Here is a 19,332-nt window from a genome sequence, read left to right as displayed (position 1 = left end):
CTGTTCCTCCCATCTTTATCGCTTCTGTGACGACACCATCATCCCCCGGAGCTTTATTGTTCTTCATCTTTTTTAGAGCATTGTAAATTTCACTTACAGAGATTTCCGGAACATCCTCAGAACCCTGATTTTGAACCTTTCCTTGTAGGTACTTCCTCGAGTCTAGAGTAGAATGGTTGGTGTATAGTGTTTCATAGAATGTTTCCACAATCTGTAATAAATGTTCTCTATTAGATGTTATATTACCATTTTTGTCCTTGAGTTTGACGATTTCTTTTTTTCCATTAGTGAGCTTGCGTCTCATTATTTTCAAGCTCTTATTATCCTCGATAGTTTTAACAATTTTTTCGTTTCTGTGCTTTCTGATTTCTCTTGATGCAGTCTTTTCTGATTTCTCTTGATATTTCCTTATTTAGTGTGTCCATGTCTTACTTTGTTTTTTCCTTATCATTTTGTGCCGTTCGTAATTGGCGTTTAATATAATTGTGGCTCTCACCATTCGATGGTCACTTGATTTTGCAAATTTTTAAGGACCGTTACATCACTAAATATGTACCTTTTGTCAGTGATAAAGTAATCGATTTCGTTTTTCGTTCTGCCATCTGGGCTTTTCCATGTCCATCTGCAATGGGGTTTCTTGTGGAAGAAACTGTTCATTTGAAACAAGTTTTTCTCTAATAGGAAATTTAAAAGAATGTCACCACGATCATTTCGTCCTGGGCTTCCAAAGTTGCCTAAGGGAGTTTCTGATGGATCTAATTTCGTTCCCAATTTGGCATTAAAGTCACTGCATACGACAGTGAAATGTGTATGGTTATTTGAGATAGCTGTACATAAATCATCATAAAAAGTCTCAATCTCCTCGTCTGTATGTTCTGTTGTTGGAGCGTAAACTTGAACTACTTTTAGGTTGTATCTAGTGTTTATTTTAAAAATGGCGTATATTCCTCTAGTGGATACTGAATGGATGATTTTCAGGCTTTCTGCTAACCTCTTATTTATGAAAAAAACCCACACCTCCTATTGACTGCTGTTGTTCTCCATTATAGTAAAACAAATGACCAGATTTTAGGGTCTCGAGACTTTCACCTCGTCTCCTGACTTCGCTCATTCCGACAATATCCCATCTTATCTTTTCCAATTCCTTTTCCATTTCGGTAAAACTTTCTTCAGAAAGTAGAGTTCTAGTATTAAAGGTTGCAATTGGATTTTGGGTACAGTACGTTAAAAATGCGGATTTTCTATCATTAAATATTTTAATATAATATTATATGATTAAACAAAGAACGGCGTCAGAGTTGGCTTGGTTGTTATTTAATACATAGATCATATAGTTATTTCATTATATAGGTCTGTCAACTAGAATCAAAAGCAAATAACACATGGTTTTAATGTAAAAATTACGAAAAAAATGTTAGCGTGTTCTTCAAAAGCGGATATATCCAACAAAAATAAAGCGATTGAGATGAACCAAATTTAAACTATCGAGAAAACGAGAAAGGGTGTACCGAGATGATGAAATAATTTAAATTCATTGCTGTCTTAACATATTCCACAGGGTATTTCAAACTTTCACTAAAATATAAACATTTTTTTCCCTCGTATAATTGACAGATTGGAACTTTCATTTTTAATTTAGACATTATCGACTCAGAGTGTCTCATGTAACATTACCCTAGGCTTGAGGACCCCTCTGGCCCAGTCCGACTGGACATGAGCATACAATATTTAAAGACAACAAATTTTGGATATTCATTTTTTAATAAAATAAAATTGTCTAATTTGCAACCTTTTATTGACGATTTGATAGCACATAAAGGGTTAATTTCGTTTTGCACTACCATATTATTAAACCAGGCGCTGCCACTGCTTTTGTCCATCATCGGCCACAGACGAGGGTTCTATTTTGGAGCGAATAAGTCAAGCGGAAAATAAACAAAACGCGTTGACTAGAAGTTATTTCCCCGGATTTTATTATATAATACGGTTAGATGATTTCTCGCGAGACCAGTCCGACATAAATCGAAATGTTGTTTATTAAAATCCTTATTTAAATTTTAGATTATTTTAGAAATAACAATCGAATCCTTATTTGCTTGTTTGCATACAGGAGTTTATTAGTACAGTTCATTCCAAATAGTTTTAGTCAGGTGATTAAGCTTCACCGGCACACCGTTGCCCACTGTTATATATTTTCTTTTAATCAAAATATTTTAGGACACAAAAATAAACTAATTATAAATATATAAACAGTTATTATTTACATTAACAAAACTCACCTTCTTAACAGCACCTAAGGGACATAAAGGGCTATTACTACCGCTTTCCCGTTCAAAATATTCTAATAAAGATCCAATGAGTTTTTTGATCTTGTACACTTCGCACTAAAAGAGGTTCTAAAAAGAACAATGTTCGACTGCAAGGTCTACTAGTAAACATTTTCAAGCTTAAAGTAGCATAACATTATTTATTTAAACCAAAAACTTGTAATACAAAACTAAGGTATCAAAACGAGTACAATGTCAGGAGCATGGCATTTTTTGCAGCAGAGCTACCACCTGAATCCCCAGCGCGAAATTTAAATTCCATTTGGTCAGTACGGCGCTGAATGTGTCCATGGTTGGCAACAATGAATTTAAAATGCATGCGCTCGATTACGTAACTAAAAGTTTAATTGATATGAAATATACCGGGTGTTGCATCGTCGAGCGGGACATAGGAAATCCCATGTAAATTTTAATGGGGTCAATTGAGCACCAGTCAAGGTAAAATATCACTGTCAAATGAAGTTGTCATTTCAGAAATTTATCTATTTAGTGCTTTATTATTATTATTAAAAACTCATACCTACATCGAAAATATAAGCCATGAATTACACTACCGAAGAAAAAGTATTGATGATTAAATGGTATTATCAAGGAAATAGTTATCAAAAGGTGTCGGACATGTTTGCTGCTCTGTATCCGAATAGACCGATACCTGGAAAATCTACAATCGCAAGGAATATTCAGAGATTTGAGACCAAAGGTACCCTAATAAATAACTTCAGATGTGAAGCAAGGCAGGAAGAAAGAGAAGATACAAGAAATGATACGACTTGGAAGTTTTATTGTGCGTGGAAGAGAACGATGGAAAGATCAGCACAAGGAAACTTGAGGATGAAATATGAATAGATCACACTACAGCGTTTCGAATTTTGAAACGACATAAATACTTTTCCTTCAAATATGAAAAGCACCAAGAGCTACGTGATGGGGACGAAATACGGCGGCAGACGTTTTGTTTTGATATGATGGAAAGAGCAAACACGGATAGGGAATTTTTTATAAACATATGTTTCACTGACGAATGCACGTTTACCTTAAATAATGAGCCCAATGTTCAAAATTATCGATATTGGAACAAAGAAAACCAACACAGGTTTGTCGAAACAAGGACGCAATATCCACAGAAAGTAAATGTTTGGACAGGGATATTCTACAAGGACCCAATATTATCGAGCCATTATTTCTTACGCGAAATTTAAATGCAGAATATTATTTGGAACTACTCGAAAATCATATTTTACCTGCTTTACATGATGCCGCTAGGGAAAATCAGGAAGTTTGGTACCAAATGGATGGCTGCCCGGCATATAGTACCCTGGCTGTTCGGGAATATTTAGGCAATAGTTTTAACGGAAACGTTATTGGTCTAAATCATACAGTAAATTGGCCAGCAAGGTCTCCTGATATTTCGCCAAATGATTTGTTTCTCTGGGGCCATTTAAAAAACAGGATATACAAGGATAAAAAATACCCAAATCTAGACGAGTTAAAAAATTTCTGCCGAATGCAATAGAATTTCAATTTACCAACTAGCGAATGTAAGAAGAGAATTTTATGATCGCCTAGGTTATTGTCTAGCAGTCGATGGAGGAATATTTGAACATCTGCTTAAATCCTAAAGTTCTAACAATTTAATAGTACCTAAATTAATAAGTTATTGAATATTGTAATAGTACTATAATTAACCTTGTAATGTATTACTTTATTTTACTTCAATTCATATTAATTTGTATTTATAAATACATTTTTAAGATTTCCGATGTAGGAATGAGTTTTCAATAATAATAAAGCACTAAATAGGAAAATTTCTGAAATGACAACTTCATTTGACAGTTATCTTTTACCTTGACTGGTGCTCATAAGTAAATACAGGGCCATAAGAAAGGAGAAATATTTAAAAAGAAATCGGCGATAACTCGTAAACGAGCTAATCAAAAATATCTAAAGTTATTCTTTTGAATGTGGATTTAGTGCTCTTCAATAAACTTAAATAGAATTATTCTCTAAAATAATTAGGGAAGTCAATAATTGACCCCATTAAAATTTACATGTGATTTCCTAGGCCCCGTCCGACGATGCAACACCCGGTATATTACTCTGTGGAGTACACTTTTTTTGCCAAATAATTATAATTATTACAGAAATAAAGATGTCTAATATTGATAAAGATGTCTAACAAATGATAGACTTGGTGCATTATCTGCCGGTGCTGCCACCATCGCAGAATATCGTAAACAACTAGTATAACAAATAGACGTATAACAATAAACTAAAAGTGTTAGGAAGTATAATTTGTGAAAATTCTAAAAATAAAAATAAAAAGCAATAATTTTGATATCTTCAGAAGGTATTAATATTGTATTATAATTTATTATTCCAGCTGAAAAATCTTGATTCAATTCAACTGACTTGGTTTTACATTGATCTCACAACATTGCGTTGCGAGAGTTGGTATTTTTTTACATTCTATGATTCTGATGGGATCTTTATTTCACTCAACGATTTTAAATTTATTTTTGAAGTGAAACTTTACGCGCGCTGGGAGTAAAAATTCAAGGCCGTGACAAACGATCTAGCGAGATGAAAAGTAGTAAAGATCGCCCCAAAAAACACTAACACGGAAACACCAAAAAAACATTCGATTTGAAGCCAAGAAAATCATTATAATAAACCAATATATACCAATATCTTCTGGTGGTGTGTTAGAAAGTAAAGTTTCATGCGTATTTTCATTGATAATCACGATAAATTATGAACAAAAACAGACTACACGAATTGTCGGTTAGGCTCAAAATTTCTTATCTTCTTAAATAAAATTTACGGGGCGTTAAAAATATGTTTGTTCCAACCGGAAGAGAGAACCACCCTAGAACGGTAATTTCCTATTAGTCAATTCATTTGTTAATCTTGAGAAACGATCAAACTTTTCAAATAAGTGGGCGACTAAAAATTACCGTCCCAGGATCGGTTCTCGGTCCGGCTGGAACGAAGCTATTATTAGGCATTTGCATAAAACTGTATATTTTGGTTGGTATTCCACAAAATTTAGAGGCTAATGAGGAAACAGAAAATCTACAGATTACAGAAACAAATTGTTATATATATATTGAAACACGATTGTATGTCACTTTTTCGAATATGTCCTTCAAATCCTTCAATTTGATAGATATTATTTAACACAAACAAAAATGATATTCCATATTTTGGGGTTATTTATAGATAATCCGCACTTTTTTTGTTTGAAAATATCATTAGAAGTATTCTTGTTCCCTTTTCTGCATAGAAAATTATCGTACAAGACCTGAGAATTGTGGATAAATCGAGTTAATGGAAGAATGATAACATTTAAATTAATTTTTTTGTCTCTCAAAAAGGCTCATTAAATTACGGGGTATTTCCGTACCCACGTGCACTTATCGAGGACCTACCACTGGCCCAACAGAGAAACAGTGGCTCTTGCCCTCTGACTGAGTTTTTCGACCCCGCCTGACCTACTTTTCTGCTCTGTAGGTCAAGTGCACGGTGCCGGCAGCAGCCAGGCACCCCCTATAACTGCTCGGTCGGCCTAATAGAGGGCGCATGTACGTGTACAGAGGGGCTGCAATCCCCCTTAGAGCAGCGGCTCGTTGTTAACTTCGATGACGTGTGGGGGCGTTTTTATTTAACATAAAATAACGTAGGTGTTATTGTATTGTTTGGGCGTTAATGCGATCAGTTTAACCACCAAATGCAGTGACTACCAAAAACGAATGGAGCAGATGTGATTTTTTTATTGTTGTTTTTTTATTGTTGTTATACAGAAGTTTTTCTTGGATGTGTCATATAAATATCATAATAAAAATTTCACAGTCAACTCACAGCCTACTGGTTTAAAAAAAAGTATATTTATACACTGAAAAAAATATTGTGAAATTAATAACAATATTGAGGCAGATTGAGGGTTATTTCTTGCCACAGATTATTGTAGTAAATTTACCATTTGTTCATTAGTTTTACAATTCTACTTACACTAATTTGTGGCATGTATATAAATATGTTATAGATATCTTTATATTTACCAATATTCTATGTGAATTTATTTAAAAAATAAGTATCTCATGGTAAATGTACTTATTCAAATTTATCTTTTAAAATCGCCAACTTCTTGTACTGTTACTATATAGTAACAACAAATAAAAACATTTTATTACAGTGAATTTATAAATTATTTGTAATAGTCAATTACAATTACTTTAGTAAATTCACAAATCGTTAGTAAATATTAATAAATTTAATAAAACACCTTTCATAATTGTAGTATTTATTATAAAGGTTAATAAAAAGTCACAAAACAGAAGTTATGTATGTGAGATACTTTTGCCATCTCTTCTTGTCTAGAAGAACCTTACTGGAATTTTGCGCCTAACCAAAACATGAAAAAAATTGCCATTAGATACAAACATGCAAGAAAAAGGTATCTAATCGAAACAGTACCAACTTAGAGACTATGGATGTATAGAGTCTACTCGGGCCTCTATTAAATTTGTCGTTTGAAACACTATTTGAAAGAATAAATGATATTTAGAGATAGATATAGAGTTGATGTGGAGAGATCATGGAACAATTATGTTTACATTAAGAAATCGTTAAAATTAAGATGAAAATAATTATAATAAATCGAGATTGTATTTTCAAAGAGAGTTGGATTTATATTTACAGAACCTACATATAAATATAATTAATATGGTATACTTACCTTTTAATTATATAAAAACACTAATCACCCACGCACTGACACTCCCACCTGTTCAAAAAACTACTTAGAAAAATATTTTTCGCTTTCCTCTAACTACTTTTTCAATCGATTACTTAATTCGCATCAGCTTCGCAAGAAGTCACGTGACGTCGCGTCGCTTTTAACTAAATATATTATCATAGTAGAAGGAAAAGAATAGTTGCACTCTCCCAAATATTTTCTGCCAGTTTTTACAATCTGTCGAATATCGGCAGATTGCAGAGCGTTTCAGTTGAGTTCCGTCCGTCGACCTGCGAGGTTCGAGCGTTGCGTCCCAGAACAGAGACGGATTGACAAAATCGTCGATAGTTAGATTGACAGAATCGCCCTATACAGGGTGAGTCTTAAATAAGTGTAAATATTTTTAGGGGTAGTATATTTTGACCCAAAAAATATGAGGAATTTCTATGCAATTTTGCAAAAAAATTGGAATTTTTTTTAGTGTTTAGTTAAAAAACATAATTTCTTGATAATATGGTAACTATGGTTCAGAACCGGAAATTCCCGGTTTTTTAAGATATCAAAGAACCGGGACTAGAAATTATTAATTCCCAGTTCTTTCGGTACCTTCGGGACTCGGTAACAATAACTAAAAAGTTGTTCTTATATTACGCGAGAAAGTAGTGATGCTATTACTCATTGTTCTTGCTCCTTTTCTCTTTTGAGATTTCTGTAATGTTTATTTGCAATTATTGAAATTTAAATATGTTATTTTATTATTTAGTGCAATGTGTTGTTTAATGTATTAGTTATCCAATGAAAATCACCTAACCAATATATTACTACAAAACAAACACATTAATGTTCGTAAAATTAAACTTGTTCTAAATTTAAAAAGAGTTGTAGAAAATCTTTGAAATAGATAATAATATAAAAATATGTCATTATATATTTTTTCCGAATTTCTTCCTATCAGAAGGTTTTCAGATACAGAAGAATTGTTAATTGTTACACGAAATGTACTTATGTTGTTACACGAACATTCTGTTTTGAAGCAAATTTTTACACGATGATCAATTTTTTTTATTTTATTTTATTGTGAACTCATATTTTCCTAAATACATCTCTGTGAAACTATGGCGAGTGCCACGACTATACTTTGCCAAGTTATAAACCACGACTATACAGCTACGTCAGTGGTCACGGGACGCGAGAACAAGGTCATATAAAGTGGCAGAAAAAGAACAAAGGATTTGACAAGGAGTAAAGCTACTAGTTTCATTATACTATGATATTGTGGTAAATTCACACAACTTTTGTGAATATGTCTAGAGGCATATTATTTTACTACATTATTGTAAAAAGTTTTAAACTCACAAAACTTAATAAACACTAAACAATAAACCGTTTTGCAAAATTTAATTTTTTTATAAAAATATGCAAAAATATATGATTTTGATATATGATGACTAAAAGTTTTATTGTTAAAAATTCCATAATGTGTCTACATTACTGTGTTACTACATTGTTGTATAATTAGTATATTTTTTTCAGTGTATCATGCAATTGTTGAAAGTAACATTAAATACAATATAATATTCTATAGTAGTTATAATGATATTGACAAATTGTTTATACGAAAAAAAGGGTACTTCGTATTATGCTAAAACTTAAAATAAATCAATCTTGCAGAGGTAAATTTCGCAATAATAATCTATTAACAGTTCCGGCTATTTTTGTTCAGGAATGACTGACCCTTCTAAGAAATCTTCTAATAAAAAAACTAACAAACTTATAAAATCGTTATACAGGTCGACTCGAGAAAACTAATCATATAACCAGTTAATATTTGTACATTATTCCATAATGTCTCTCTCATATTGGCACTAGATGAGCCCGAGTTATCATTCCACTTCCGGGGTATCACTCCCCAAAGAAACATGACAAAAAAAGTCATACTACCCCTGCGGGATCTCTTTCATTTGGCGAACAAATAAAAATAAAAAACAACGACCAGCCGAGTGCTAAATTATCAAATTTAATTATAAGGGGTGGCGAAAAGAATAATAGAGCTTCTTCAGAAAAATTGGTGCCAAAAATATATGCATAAATTACATAGGCAGTGAAAATAAGAAATAAATTGAAAATTAATAATAATTAATTCAATTTGTGAAATATCTAGACTTTAAATGTTCTTCTATTTTGATGACTTATGGTAAGTGATTTTATATAGCTTGATGAGATGCTGTAGAATGTAGAATGAGTGGGAGGGGGGTTAATCTCCGCGACTTTACATATCTATTGTCCCCCTTTCTTCAGTTAAAACTGATCATACAGTCCCAGGGCTTTGATAAAAGCCAATATCTGAGACGGTATTTAGTTCTTCATCTCCGATATCAGTCGTACCACAGTTTATGGAACGAATGGTTGTCGTCTCGGTGCACTCAGTGATGAGGTGTTCTGGTGCTTCCCTATTTTCCCCACAGAATCTGCATTCGCCGGTGTTTCTTAGCTTCAAACTACTGAGGTGTTCATTGAGGACAGAGAGTGTCCTGTTAAAAACCACTTGACATTCCGAAGATTGTTCTTACTTAAATTAAGGAAAATCTTAGATTTTTCTCAGTCGTAGATCCTGAGAAATTGCTTCGAGTATTTTCGACCGTTGCAGGATTCCCATTCCAGGTGAGGTGGTGGTTGATGAAGTATACATTTTTCTCAAACCAAAGAACAGTTCCTTACATTTCACATAGTTGTACGCCACCTCAATTCTAAAAAGACCACTAAATCTCTAAAAAAAATAGTTTATTTTGTTATTTTTAATGATGGTGCATAAACTACGAAAGGGTAGAGCTGCCATCGCAACATTGAAAAATATTTTTAGCAAAATTTACACTTTTTCTGTAAATTTACAGATTTTCTGTAAATTTACAGATTTTCTGTAAATTTACACTTTCCTGTAAATTTACAGATTTTCTGTAAATTTACACTTTTTCTGTTAATTTATGCATGGTAATTTCTGTTAATTTATGCTAGTGGCAACAGTGGTGCGTTATTCTACGAGTAGTTCCCATCGAATTCTGTTCTACGCCAGTTTATTCACAAAAGTCTTTACTAGTAAAGACAGAATTAGGGAACCACTGCGGCAATTAATTGAAGGATTGAAGACATGCGGACTATATGAAAAGATTAAGCAATATCCCAGTATATTCAAAGATATATTTTGTTCTGAAACCACACTCTCTTCAAAAATACTTGAAGAATTATTCCTCATCGTCTATACTGAACCTGGGTCTAACATAGTACAGAAAATCGGGTGATCCCTTATTTTAGGGATTATGTATTAAATTTCGAATGTGTGTGATATAATAGTATGGCATTTTTTTGTTTAATATGTTTTCTAATATGCTTTTAATCGACCCGGAAAGTATTTTCACCCTTTCCGATGCATTACTGTTTGCAAGAGGATCTGATGGCCCCCACCTCTGGGATGACGTAAACTGTCGTCTGCAAATGATGTAAACTTAAGGCATAACCATCCTCTAGCAGACATGTCAAAATTTCTTTGTGACTTAATCCGATATGAAAGTAGGTTTTAATGTATTCGTCCATAATCTCTGATGAATATCTGTACTACTTAGGCACAATAGCAACTTAATCAGCGGAGAACAATGCTCACTTGTAACTAGTGAGTAACGAGCAGGTCGATGCCGAGACGTCATTCTGCTGGGTAGTAAATTTCGCATGCAATTTACAGAAAAAATGTAAATTTACAGAAAAAGTGTAAATTTACAGAAAATCTGTAAATTTACAGAAAAAGTGTAAATTTTGCTAAAATTATATTTCATTGTTGCGATGGCAGCTCTACGCTTTCGTAATAAACAGTAGTTCTGTATAGTTTCCCAATTTGTACCAGTGGGATTTTTTCTCTCCCTATATGATTAATTTTAAACATTCTATTAATATACTAATATCTCCTATCTCCTACAACTCTACTAAGTTCAAATTTCATAGAAACGAAGTAATATTTCTAAGAATGTTTAAAAACCAAAAAACATCCATCCACAAAAATTACGCGACTTTTCAGCAGATTCTCGAGGGATACCCGAGTCTTGTCTGGCGTATTTTAGTCCAAGCACTTTAGATTTTTTCAAGAAAAAAATTACAGAGCAGGAACAATTATCAATTTTTCAACATTTCAACAAACATATTCAAGTATTAGCTTTTGCGACGTGATTGACAAAATAAAAGAGTAATTTTAAGCCCTAGGCATAAAAGTAAAGCTAGGGACAGTTTTTGGATAGTTCAGATTTTGCATGGGGTTTCCTGTATTTCGAACGACGATGTACCACTCGGTATAAGAGTTGGAAAGAATATTTAATTCTCTACGAATGTATTTATAACTCTATTTGTCGAAAAATGCAAATCAAACAACGCAAGGAACTCCACAAGGTTGAGTATCCTCCCCCTTACTGTGGAGCTTGGTAATGGATGAACTATTAGACAAATTAACTCTAGCGAGAATAAAATATATAAGGCTAAGTGATATTAATCAATGAGAGCTCCGCATCACTGAGTGACGGTGCAGGACTCGCAGGTGAGCATCAACTCAGACAAAACCGCGGTAATGCGTATTATAGTCACTTGAAAGCGAAGTCTGAAGAATCTGAAAAGAAATACTGCCCCATCAGAGGAAGTCAAATATCTCAGAATAATCCTGGACAGTAAACTTCTGCGGAACAGGTATAATAAGAACATTTCCAGCAAAGCCACAATGGCCTGGCGGTAAATAGATGAGACTGCGCCCCTAATATGTTGCGCTGGATGTATACCATGAGAGCAAGACCAAAAATGCAGAGCCTGGCATGTGTCTGCATCAAAGGAGCCATGAGAACCTGCCCAATAGCAGCAATGGAGGTCATTCTAGACCTAACACCACTGCACATTGTCATTGGTCGATATATGCCAATGCGACAATAATTATAATCATTGACGGACTCGTACTGGGAGAATTGTTAGCTCAGGAGCTTGGAACCTCTTTAAAAGAAAATGTTTAAAACTCTAGATCTTGGAAGACTCCATCCGTAACCTGGAATGGAAATCATCCAACGGTCTATAAGGCACTCGAAGAAATTTCTCAGAAAAAAAATTAAAGAGTTTCCTTGATTTAAGTAAAAACAATATTCGAATTGTCACCGTGTTAGTAACAGGACACTGTCTCCTCAACGAACACCTAGATTTCAGCTGAGAATGCAGATTCTGTCTGGGGAAACACCTGAACAATTCATTACTGAGTGCGCCAAGACGACAACAATTCCTGCCATAAACCTTGGTACGACTGATATTGGAGATGGTGAACTAACCTCTGTAAAACCGTCTCAGACACTGGCGTTTGTCAAAGCCTTAAAACTGTATGATGAGTTAGCATAAGAGAAATTATGGAAGTTAAACATACAATAGTGAACGAAATAAAGAACAGACAACTCATATGGTACGGGCGTGTCCGGTGTCCAAAGAATGGCAGAAATAAGAATCCCAAAACAAATCATAAACTGGAAACCTGCAGGAAGAAGAAAACCGGGTAGACCGAGAAGAAGTTGGCAGGAAGAGATTGACAAATTTATGGAGGGAAGAGTTCTCGGAGACAGTGCATGCATGGAGAGACACACAGGCATGGAGAGATTGCATCGGAAGACGTAGAACGTTTTAAACCGATTAATATATGCAATCGTCTACTCTCTAAGTTTTTCGATTCTTTCTCTAAATTTTAACTAAACCGTTTGGTCTAATTCGACCAGAATTTGTGACTACTATTCAAAAACTCGCGCCGGACGGCTGAGTCAGCGTTCTCTCGTGTGAACAAACTTTTAACTTTTATTAGGATATCATTAATAAACGCTGTTAATTACAGTTAAAATGCACCAAGTAATATTAATAGCGCTTCCATATATTTTTCCTGATCATTTACATTGATGTAATTGGTCGTAATGCGATCCCCGCGTTAATTGGTATCGCTTTTAAAGTGTTTTTAATTACTCGTGTGTTATATTCGTTTGTGTTCGTTCCATCATTGTTTGACTTAAAGCTTCGGAGCGCCGGATGAGCGAATTTTTAATTTATCTCTCTAGTTTTTGCTGTCATTAATTCGATCGGGGGCTTTAGCTGAACTGATGATGGACGAATATTTGTTCGCGCATATGTCAGATGCGTTAATGAAATTGTTTATTTTACATTATATGCTCGTTTTTTACTAAATGGAGCGGATGGAAGGATTATAAGAATAAAAAGTATTAGAAGAAATAATGTCCATTGTAGATTGTATGAAAGGAGGAAGTTATCACCGTGATCTTATAGATTTAATGTGTCCCCCTTTCTTGAGTTAAACTCAATATCACAGGCAATAAACAGGGTTGTTCACCACATGGAATGTGACACGGAGTATTGTAGCTAAACGATTAGATTTTTACAAGTTGTAAGTTTTGGGTTCGTTGAAGGACTATTAGAGCAACAATTTAAACATATTTTTACAAGATACAGAGTATCCCAAATAAATAAAAAATATTATAGTTGTATGTTTTTAAATGGAACGCCCTGTATATTATTCTATTTTTAGATTCTACGATTGAAATAAAGGTAAATTTAATTAAGGTTTATCACACTCAAACCTTACCGTTTCTGAAATATTTTTAAATTGCAGCAAAAATTTTAAAACTTCATTTCTCCAAGGGTATAGAAGTTTTTAATATTAAATATTTACTGAAGTTTATTTATTGATCAGATATTGTGTTGCAATAATAAATAAAATACTACCTTGTACAGAGTGTCTAAAAATGTATATTAAATAATTACTAGTTTTAAACCGCAATAACTTGTTCAATTTAAATGGAACACTGTATATTTTACGAGAATCAGATACACAATTTAATTGTCTATCAAACTGTATTGTACCATTTTTTACCTATCTCTTAAAATTTTCGTAGAAAATGCATTTTTTATAATTTAAACCTCATTTACCACTATACCCATGGAGTATTGACATTTTAGATTATTTTTAAAGACGTAACAAATCTTCAAAGAGTACCTAATATTGTCAATATAGTTAGCTTATTTCATTAAAAGATAAAAAAAACTGTTTACATATTTTTTGTTACAGGGGACCAATTAATATGATCCCAGTATTCAAACTACATTAAATGACGTTGATTAATAGTTTACGTTGATTAATAATAATTACTCCATATACTAAAAAACTGAATTTTGTATATGTATTAGACAGTGTGGTAAAAAGTAACACGACCTTATAAATGTTATTTCAGTTTTTGACGAATGCTTATTTATAACAGAGACGTTCATTTTCATAACTTATTATTGTATTGATTTCTGAGTCAAATCCACATTTATTTAGAATAATTTATTAATTAAAACAATTAAGTATATAATTAACTAATTTTTGGGCGGAAATAATGGTACGTGGTCTATTAATAATTAGTAATAATTGGTATAATTTTTTAAAAAGATTTAAATAGTTTTCTTTTTGTAAACAAATGGGCTTGCAATATTATTATTTTAACCACCTGTACACTGTACATTTTGTACATATATTGCTTTAAAATATCTAAAATGTCAATATTCCATGGGTATAGTGATAAATGAAGTCTAAATTAGAAAAAAAATGCATTTTCTACGAAAATTTGAAGATATAAAAGGTAAAAGATGGTATAATACAATTTGATAGACAATTAAATTGTGCATCTGATTCGAGTAAAATATACAGGGTGCTCCATTTAAATTAAACAAGTTATTGCCGTTTAAAGCTATAGTAATTACCTATTTAATATATATTTTTGGACATTCTGTATAAAATAATACAATTTTAATTATTGCAACACAATATCTGATCAATAAATAATCCTGAGTAAATATTTAGTATTAAAACATTGGAGATTCATACCCTTGGAGAAATGAACCTTTAATTTTTTTTGGAGGATTCCCATTTCAGGTTACAGACAGATGGAGTCATCCAGGTTTAAATAAGGTTTAATAAGATATATAAGAGGATATATACGATATATAACACATAATTCCAGGTTAAATAAAATAACTATATAACTTAACCTACATATGTTGCTTAAAAATTATCAAAACCGTCCTACTAGAACAAACTATATAAAACTTTAAAATACATCAAAATTTGAGTGTATTTAAGTGTTTCTCATCATAAATTCCAAAACAAAAGAAGCAACGTAATAACAAGCCATTGACCATAACACTTTGTCTCGTTAACAATTAGGTATATAGATTGAAGATTGTACGTGCCGCTCGCACCAACGGGCATTTTTTAAATAAATTACCGCTAGATTATACCCACACATGTGTTACTGCATTATATCTATCGTCCGGATATGTCCAATTATCATATTGGAAGCGTCTATTTACTCTCCGCGCTTATAATTCTGGATATTCGACACTGACTGCGGCCAGCCTGCCTGTGGAAAATGTTAATTAATTATTCTAGTCGGTTTCGGTCGAGGACAGTTCGATTACCCGGCAAATAACATAGGATAACTTCGGAAATACAGTTAAATGGTTTAATTTAATTACCAGTTTTAAGTATGTAAAGTCTATCACAAAGACATCTAATCTAAATGGGTAGACAGACCATGCACTCCATTCATAAAACTCGATTTTTTAGAATCAGTTAAAAAGAGATGGGTACATAAATATGACAACACGGTTGATTTTCGTCTATCTTTCTGTCATTTAACTCTATCAGTGGCGTGATGTTTTTTTTATCAAAAATTGATTGTGATTGCCTCACACCAATTTTCTATTATAACTAGTTTTGCCTGAGGTCTAACTGAGAGCAACTCTAATTTCACAATCGAAAGCGCCAACAAATAAGAAAATATACGTATCTTTGTAATAATCTACTTATAACTAAAAGTATCTAAATACGCTACTGTAAGCATGACTAAAGTTAAAAAAAAATGTAATGACACTTACTGTCGAAATATCAATTCCGGGTTAGAATAGTCCACCTTTTTACAAACTATGCATTGGCGAACCATCGTAGATACTTAAAAACTACTTTAAATAATTTTCTTTGCAATAAACACTAATAATTATTAGAAAGTTGCTCAAAAACTACAAAAACTTTCAATTACCGCAGAAAACTCTACTCACAACCGCGCGCTGTCAAATATAAGTTGAATGAAAACAAATGAAAACGTCAAATGTCAGTGTAATTCCTACAGATTTCGACAATTTCGTAGTAAATGCTGCTAGTTGTCATTATAATTTCCCTAATATAATTTAATTAGAAAACTAAAAATAATTTCAAAGGTATAATCCTGGCACAATCTATGTATATTAATTAAAGTTATATATCTATACAAATATTTAGTTTAACGTTTCTATAGGTACCCAAAAAACATTAATAACAATAATAACAATGATAACGTCATCATCGATTTTTGCGGAACAAGGTTCGTGCTCGCGATAAAATGTAAATTGTCTCCCTTTATTTAGATGCCTTTGGTCTATCCCATCAAAAACATAGAATGTAAAAAAAAATTAAATTTCAACACAAGCTATCTAAATTGAAATTTACCCGATATATAGCCTAATATGTAGATAAAATAACTGTTGTACTTTAAATCAAATTAATAACTTGACACTAAAAGTTATACAGGGTGGGACAAAATTAATATTGAACATTGGTGTACAACCTAACCTAACCTATAAAAGCAAGTTACTTTTTTATTTTAAATGGAACACCCAATATATTATTCCTATATTCAATAGAGAATTCATGTCTCTTCAAAATACCTAACCCAACCTCAAACAAATATTTTCCTAGATATACTGGGTGTTCCCTTTAAAATAAAAGAGTAACTTAAAAGTGACCAATGTTCAATATTATTTTGTCTCACCCTGTATAGCTTTTCGAGTCAAATTTTAATTTGGTTTAATAAACAAAGGTTATTTTAACTAAATATCGGTCTATACAGGGTTGTACATCGGTCTATACAATTACAATTTAGGTGGTTGTTATTGAAATTTAAATTTTATTTTTTTCATTTCCACAAAATATGAAATATGTCAAAAACCTTACATTTTAGGCATACATATATGCTTGTTTAATAAAACTTACTTTTATTTTTTTCCTAAAATCCGAAAATCAATTAATATAATATAGTTTCGATATAAACTCAGACATAAACTACCGTTCTCTTTGGAGCCTCCGCGTCGTATGAGAGGCGCCACCCTGTATATTAAAGATAAAAATTTAAACAAACTGTCAATCTATTTTTAATAAAACTAAGTTGTAACATGATCAAAGAAGTGTGCATAAGTTTATGGAAGTAACGCATAAATAGGTAACACGTTCCAACTCAACACCAATTATTAAAACAGAGTAGTTTTGTTTTAATGGTGTTTAAATACTGGTAGTACTGTTAATTGATGATTAAATATTATATTTCCGCAGTTTATGCCGTTTAAATTGGTTAATTTAAATAAATTAACTATTGTTGACCAGTTCATTTCGAACTCCGACCTTTGATGGAACTTAACTAATGAGAACACTCGATATTTGTTGGAAAGTGACAATAATGAAGTCTGGTTTGCGAGTTTTCTTCTATAGAAATCGCCAGAGGTGTATATAAAATAAGGCATTTATTATAAGAGTTTAATATGTTTAAAACCTTTGGTTTTTGATATATTTAAATATATTTCAATATGCATGCTAAAATAAAAAAGTTTATCAACACCCCGTACATTACTTTTCAGAATTAATTCTTGTGCTGAGTTTAAAGGTAGAGAAATAAACTTTACTGAAAAATTGCTTCCTTAAGTTTATTTAGAATTTTTTAGAATTTAGAATGAGTGGGAGGGGGGTTAATCACTTCGACCTTGCAGATCCATTGTGTCCCCCTTTCTTGAATCATAACTCATCATACAGTCCCAGGGCTTTGACAAAAGCCATTATCTGGGACGGTTTTATAGAGGGTAGTTCTCCATCTCCAATATCAGTCGTACCAAAATTCATGGCACGAATGGTTGTCGTCTCGGCGCACTCAGTGATGAGGTGTACTGGTGTTTCACCATCTTCCCCACAGAATCTGCATTCGCCGTTTCTTCTTAGTTTCAATCTACTGAGGTGTTCATTGAGGAGACAGTGTCCTGTTAAAACCCCGTGACAATCCGAAGATTGTTCTTACTCAGACCTAGGAAGATCTGTGATTTTTATTGATCATAAGCCCTCAGAAACTTCTTCGAGTGTCCTAGACCATTGCAAGATTTCCATTCCAGGTTGCGGATGGAATCTTCCAAGTTCTTGAGTTCCTCCTTGAGTTGGTTACCACTTGGAAAGCAGAACGGTTCTGGTCCAGTTAGTGGAGTGTTCGCTCCTTTTCTACCTAGATTATTTGCTTTTTCATTGCCTTTTATCCCTTGGTGAGCAGGCACCCAGTGTAGGAGGACTTTGTTTTCTTTGCCTAATTTATTCAGCTTCTCTATGTATTCTTTGACCAATTTCGAATTGATTGAGACTGAGTTGATCGCCTTTAACGCTGCTTGACTATCAGATAAGATGGCTATTTCTTGTTTCCGATAGTTCCTATCTAAGATAAGTTGTACGCATCTCTCGATAGCGTAGATTTCTGCCTGTAGGATACTAGGGTAAGTGCCCATTGGTTCGGAGTAATTAGCTCTCGGCCCAAACACTCCGATCCCTGTTCCCGTATTGGTTTTGGAAGCATCAGTATACCAAGTTATGGTATGGTCTTTTAACTGCTGGGCAAGCGTTTCGCTCTTCCAATCCTTCTTATTGCTCAATACTACATTGACATGTTTGTCAAAGTTGTACGTTCTTGGCATATCGTCCATTGGGAGTTGCAGAAGTGGTATTTCCTTTTTGAGGGTGTTCCAAGCCCCTGATCTGACAATTCTCCCAGTACTTCCTTAAGTTTATACAGGGGTATCAAAAATTGCAGGTCTATTTTAAATCTATATTTTACATAAAAACTTCGTTATTTCAAATGCAACACTATGTATTTTTTAAAATATGTCAAAGCAGATTTAAATGCTCTTACAAACTATATTAGTTTCCTATACCTACCTGGCTCAGATTTTGAATAAAAAGCGATTTTTCAATAAAATGGTAATCAAGATAGCTGGTATATTTTAAGTCTATGGTATCGCCATAGCAATTTTCTAGTGACACTTATACCTATATGGTATAATAATATTAAGTACTTAAGACTGCATATCTAATGGAGTCACTACTTATGA

The 19,332-nt window shown here is 33.0% G+C and overlaps 1 protein-coding gene across 1 annotated transcript in view; it reads right to left on the bottom strand.

Annotated features, from left to right (window-relative positions):
* Positions 1–492: 492 nt before the first annotated feature.
* The window catches only part of LOC115876117 (craniofacial development protein 2-like), a 47,798-nt gene continuing 28,958 nt past the window's right edge, over positions 493–19,332 (bottom strand). The window contains exons 2-3 of the mRNA XM_030891808.1: positions 1,018–1,184; positions 493–959 (exon numbers count right to left, since the gene is read on the bottom strand). Coding sequence (XP_030747668.1) covers positions 493–959; positions 1,018–1,184 — 634 coding nt within the window. The remainder of the gene's footprint in view (positions 960–1,017; positions 1,185–19,332) is intronic.

Source organism: Sitophilus oryzae, unplaced genomic scaffold, assembly GCF_002938485.1.
Source record: "Sitophilus oryzae breed Bouriz unplaced genomic scaffold, Soryzae_2.0 scaffold_1398_pilon_pilon, whole genome shotgun sequence".
NCBI classification, from domain to species: Eukaryota; Metazoa; Arthropoda; class Insecta; order Coleoptera; family Curculionidae; genus Sitophilus; species Sitophilus oryzae.
Note: the sequence above shows the minus strand (reverse complement) of the source record. Positions and strands in the feature narration are given on the sequence as shown.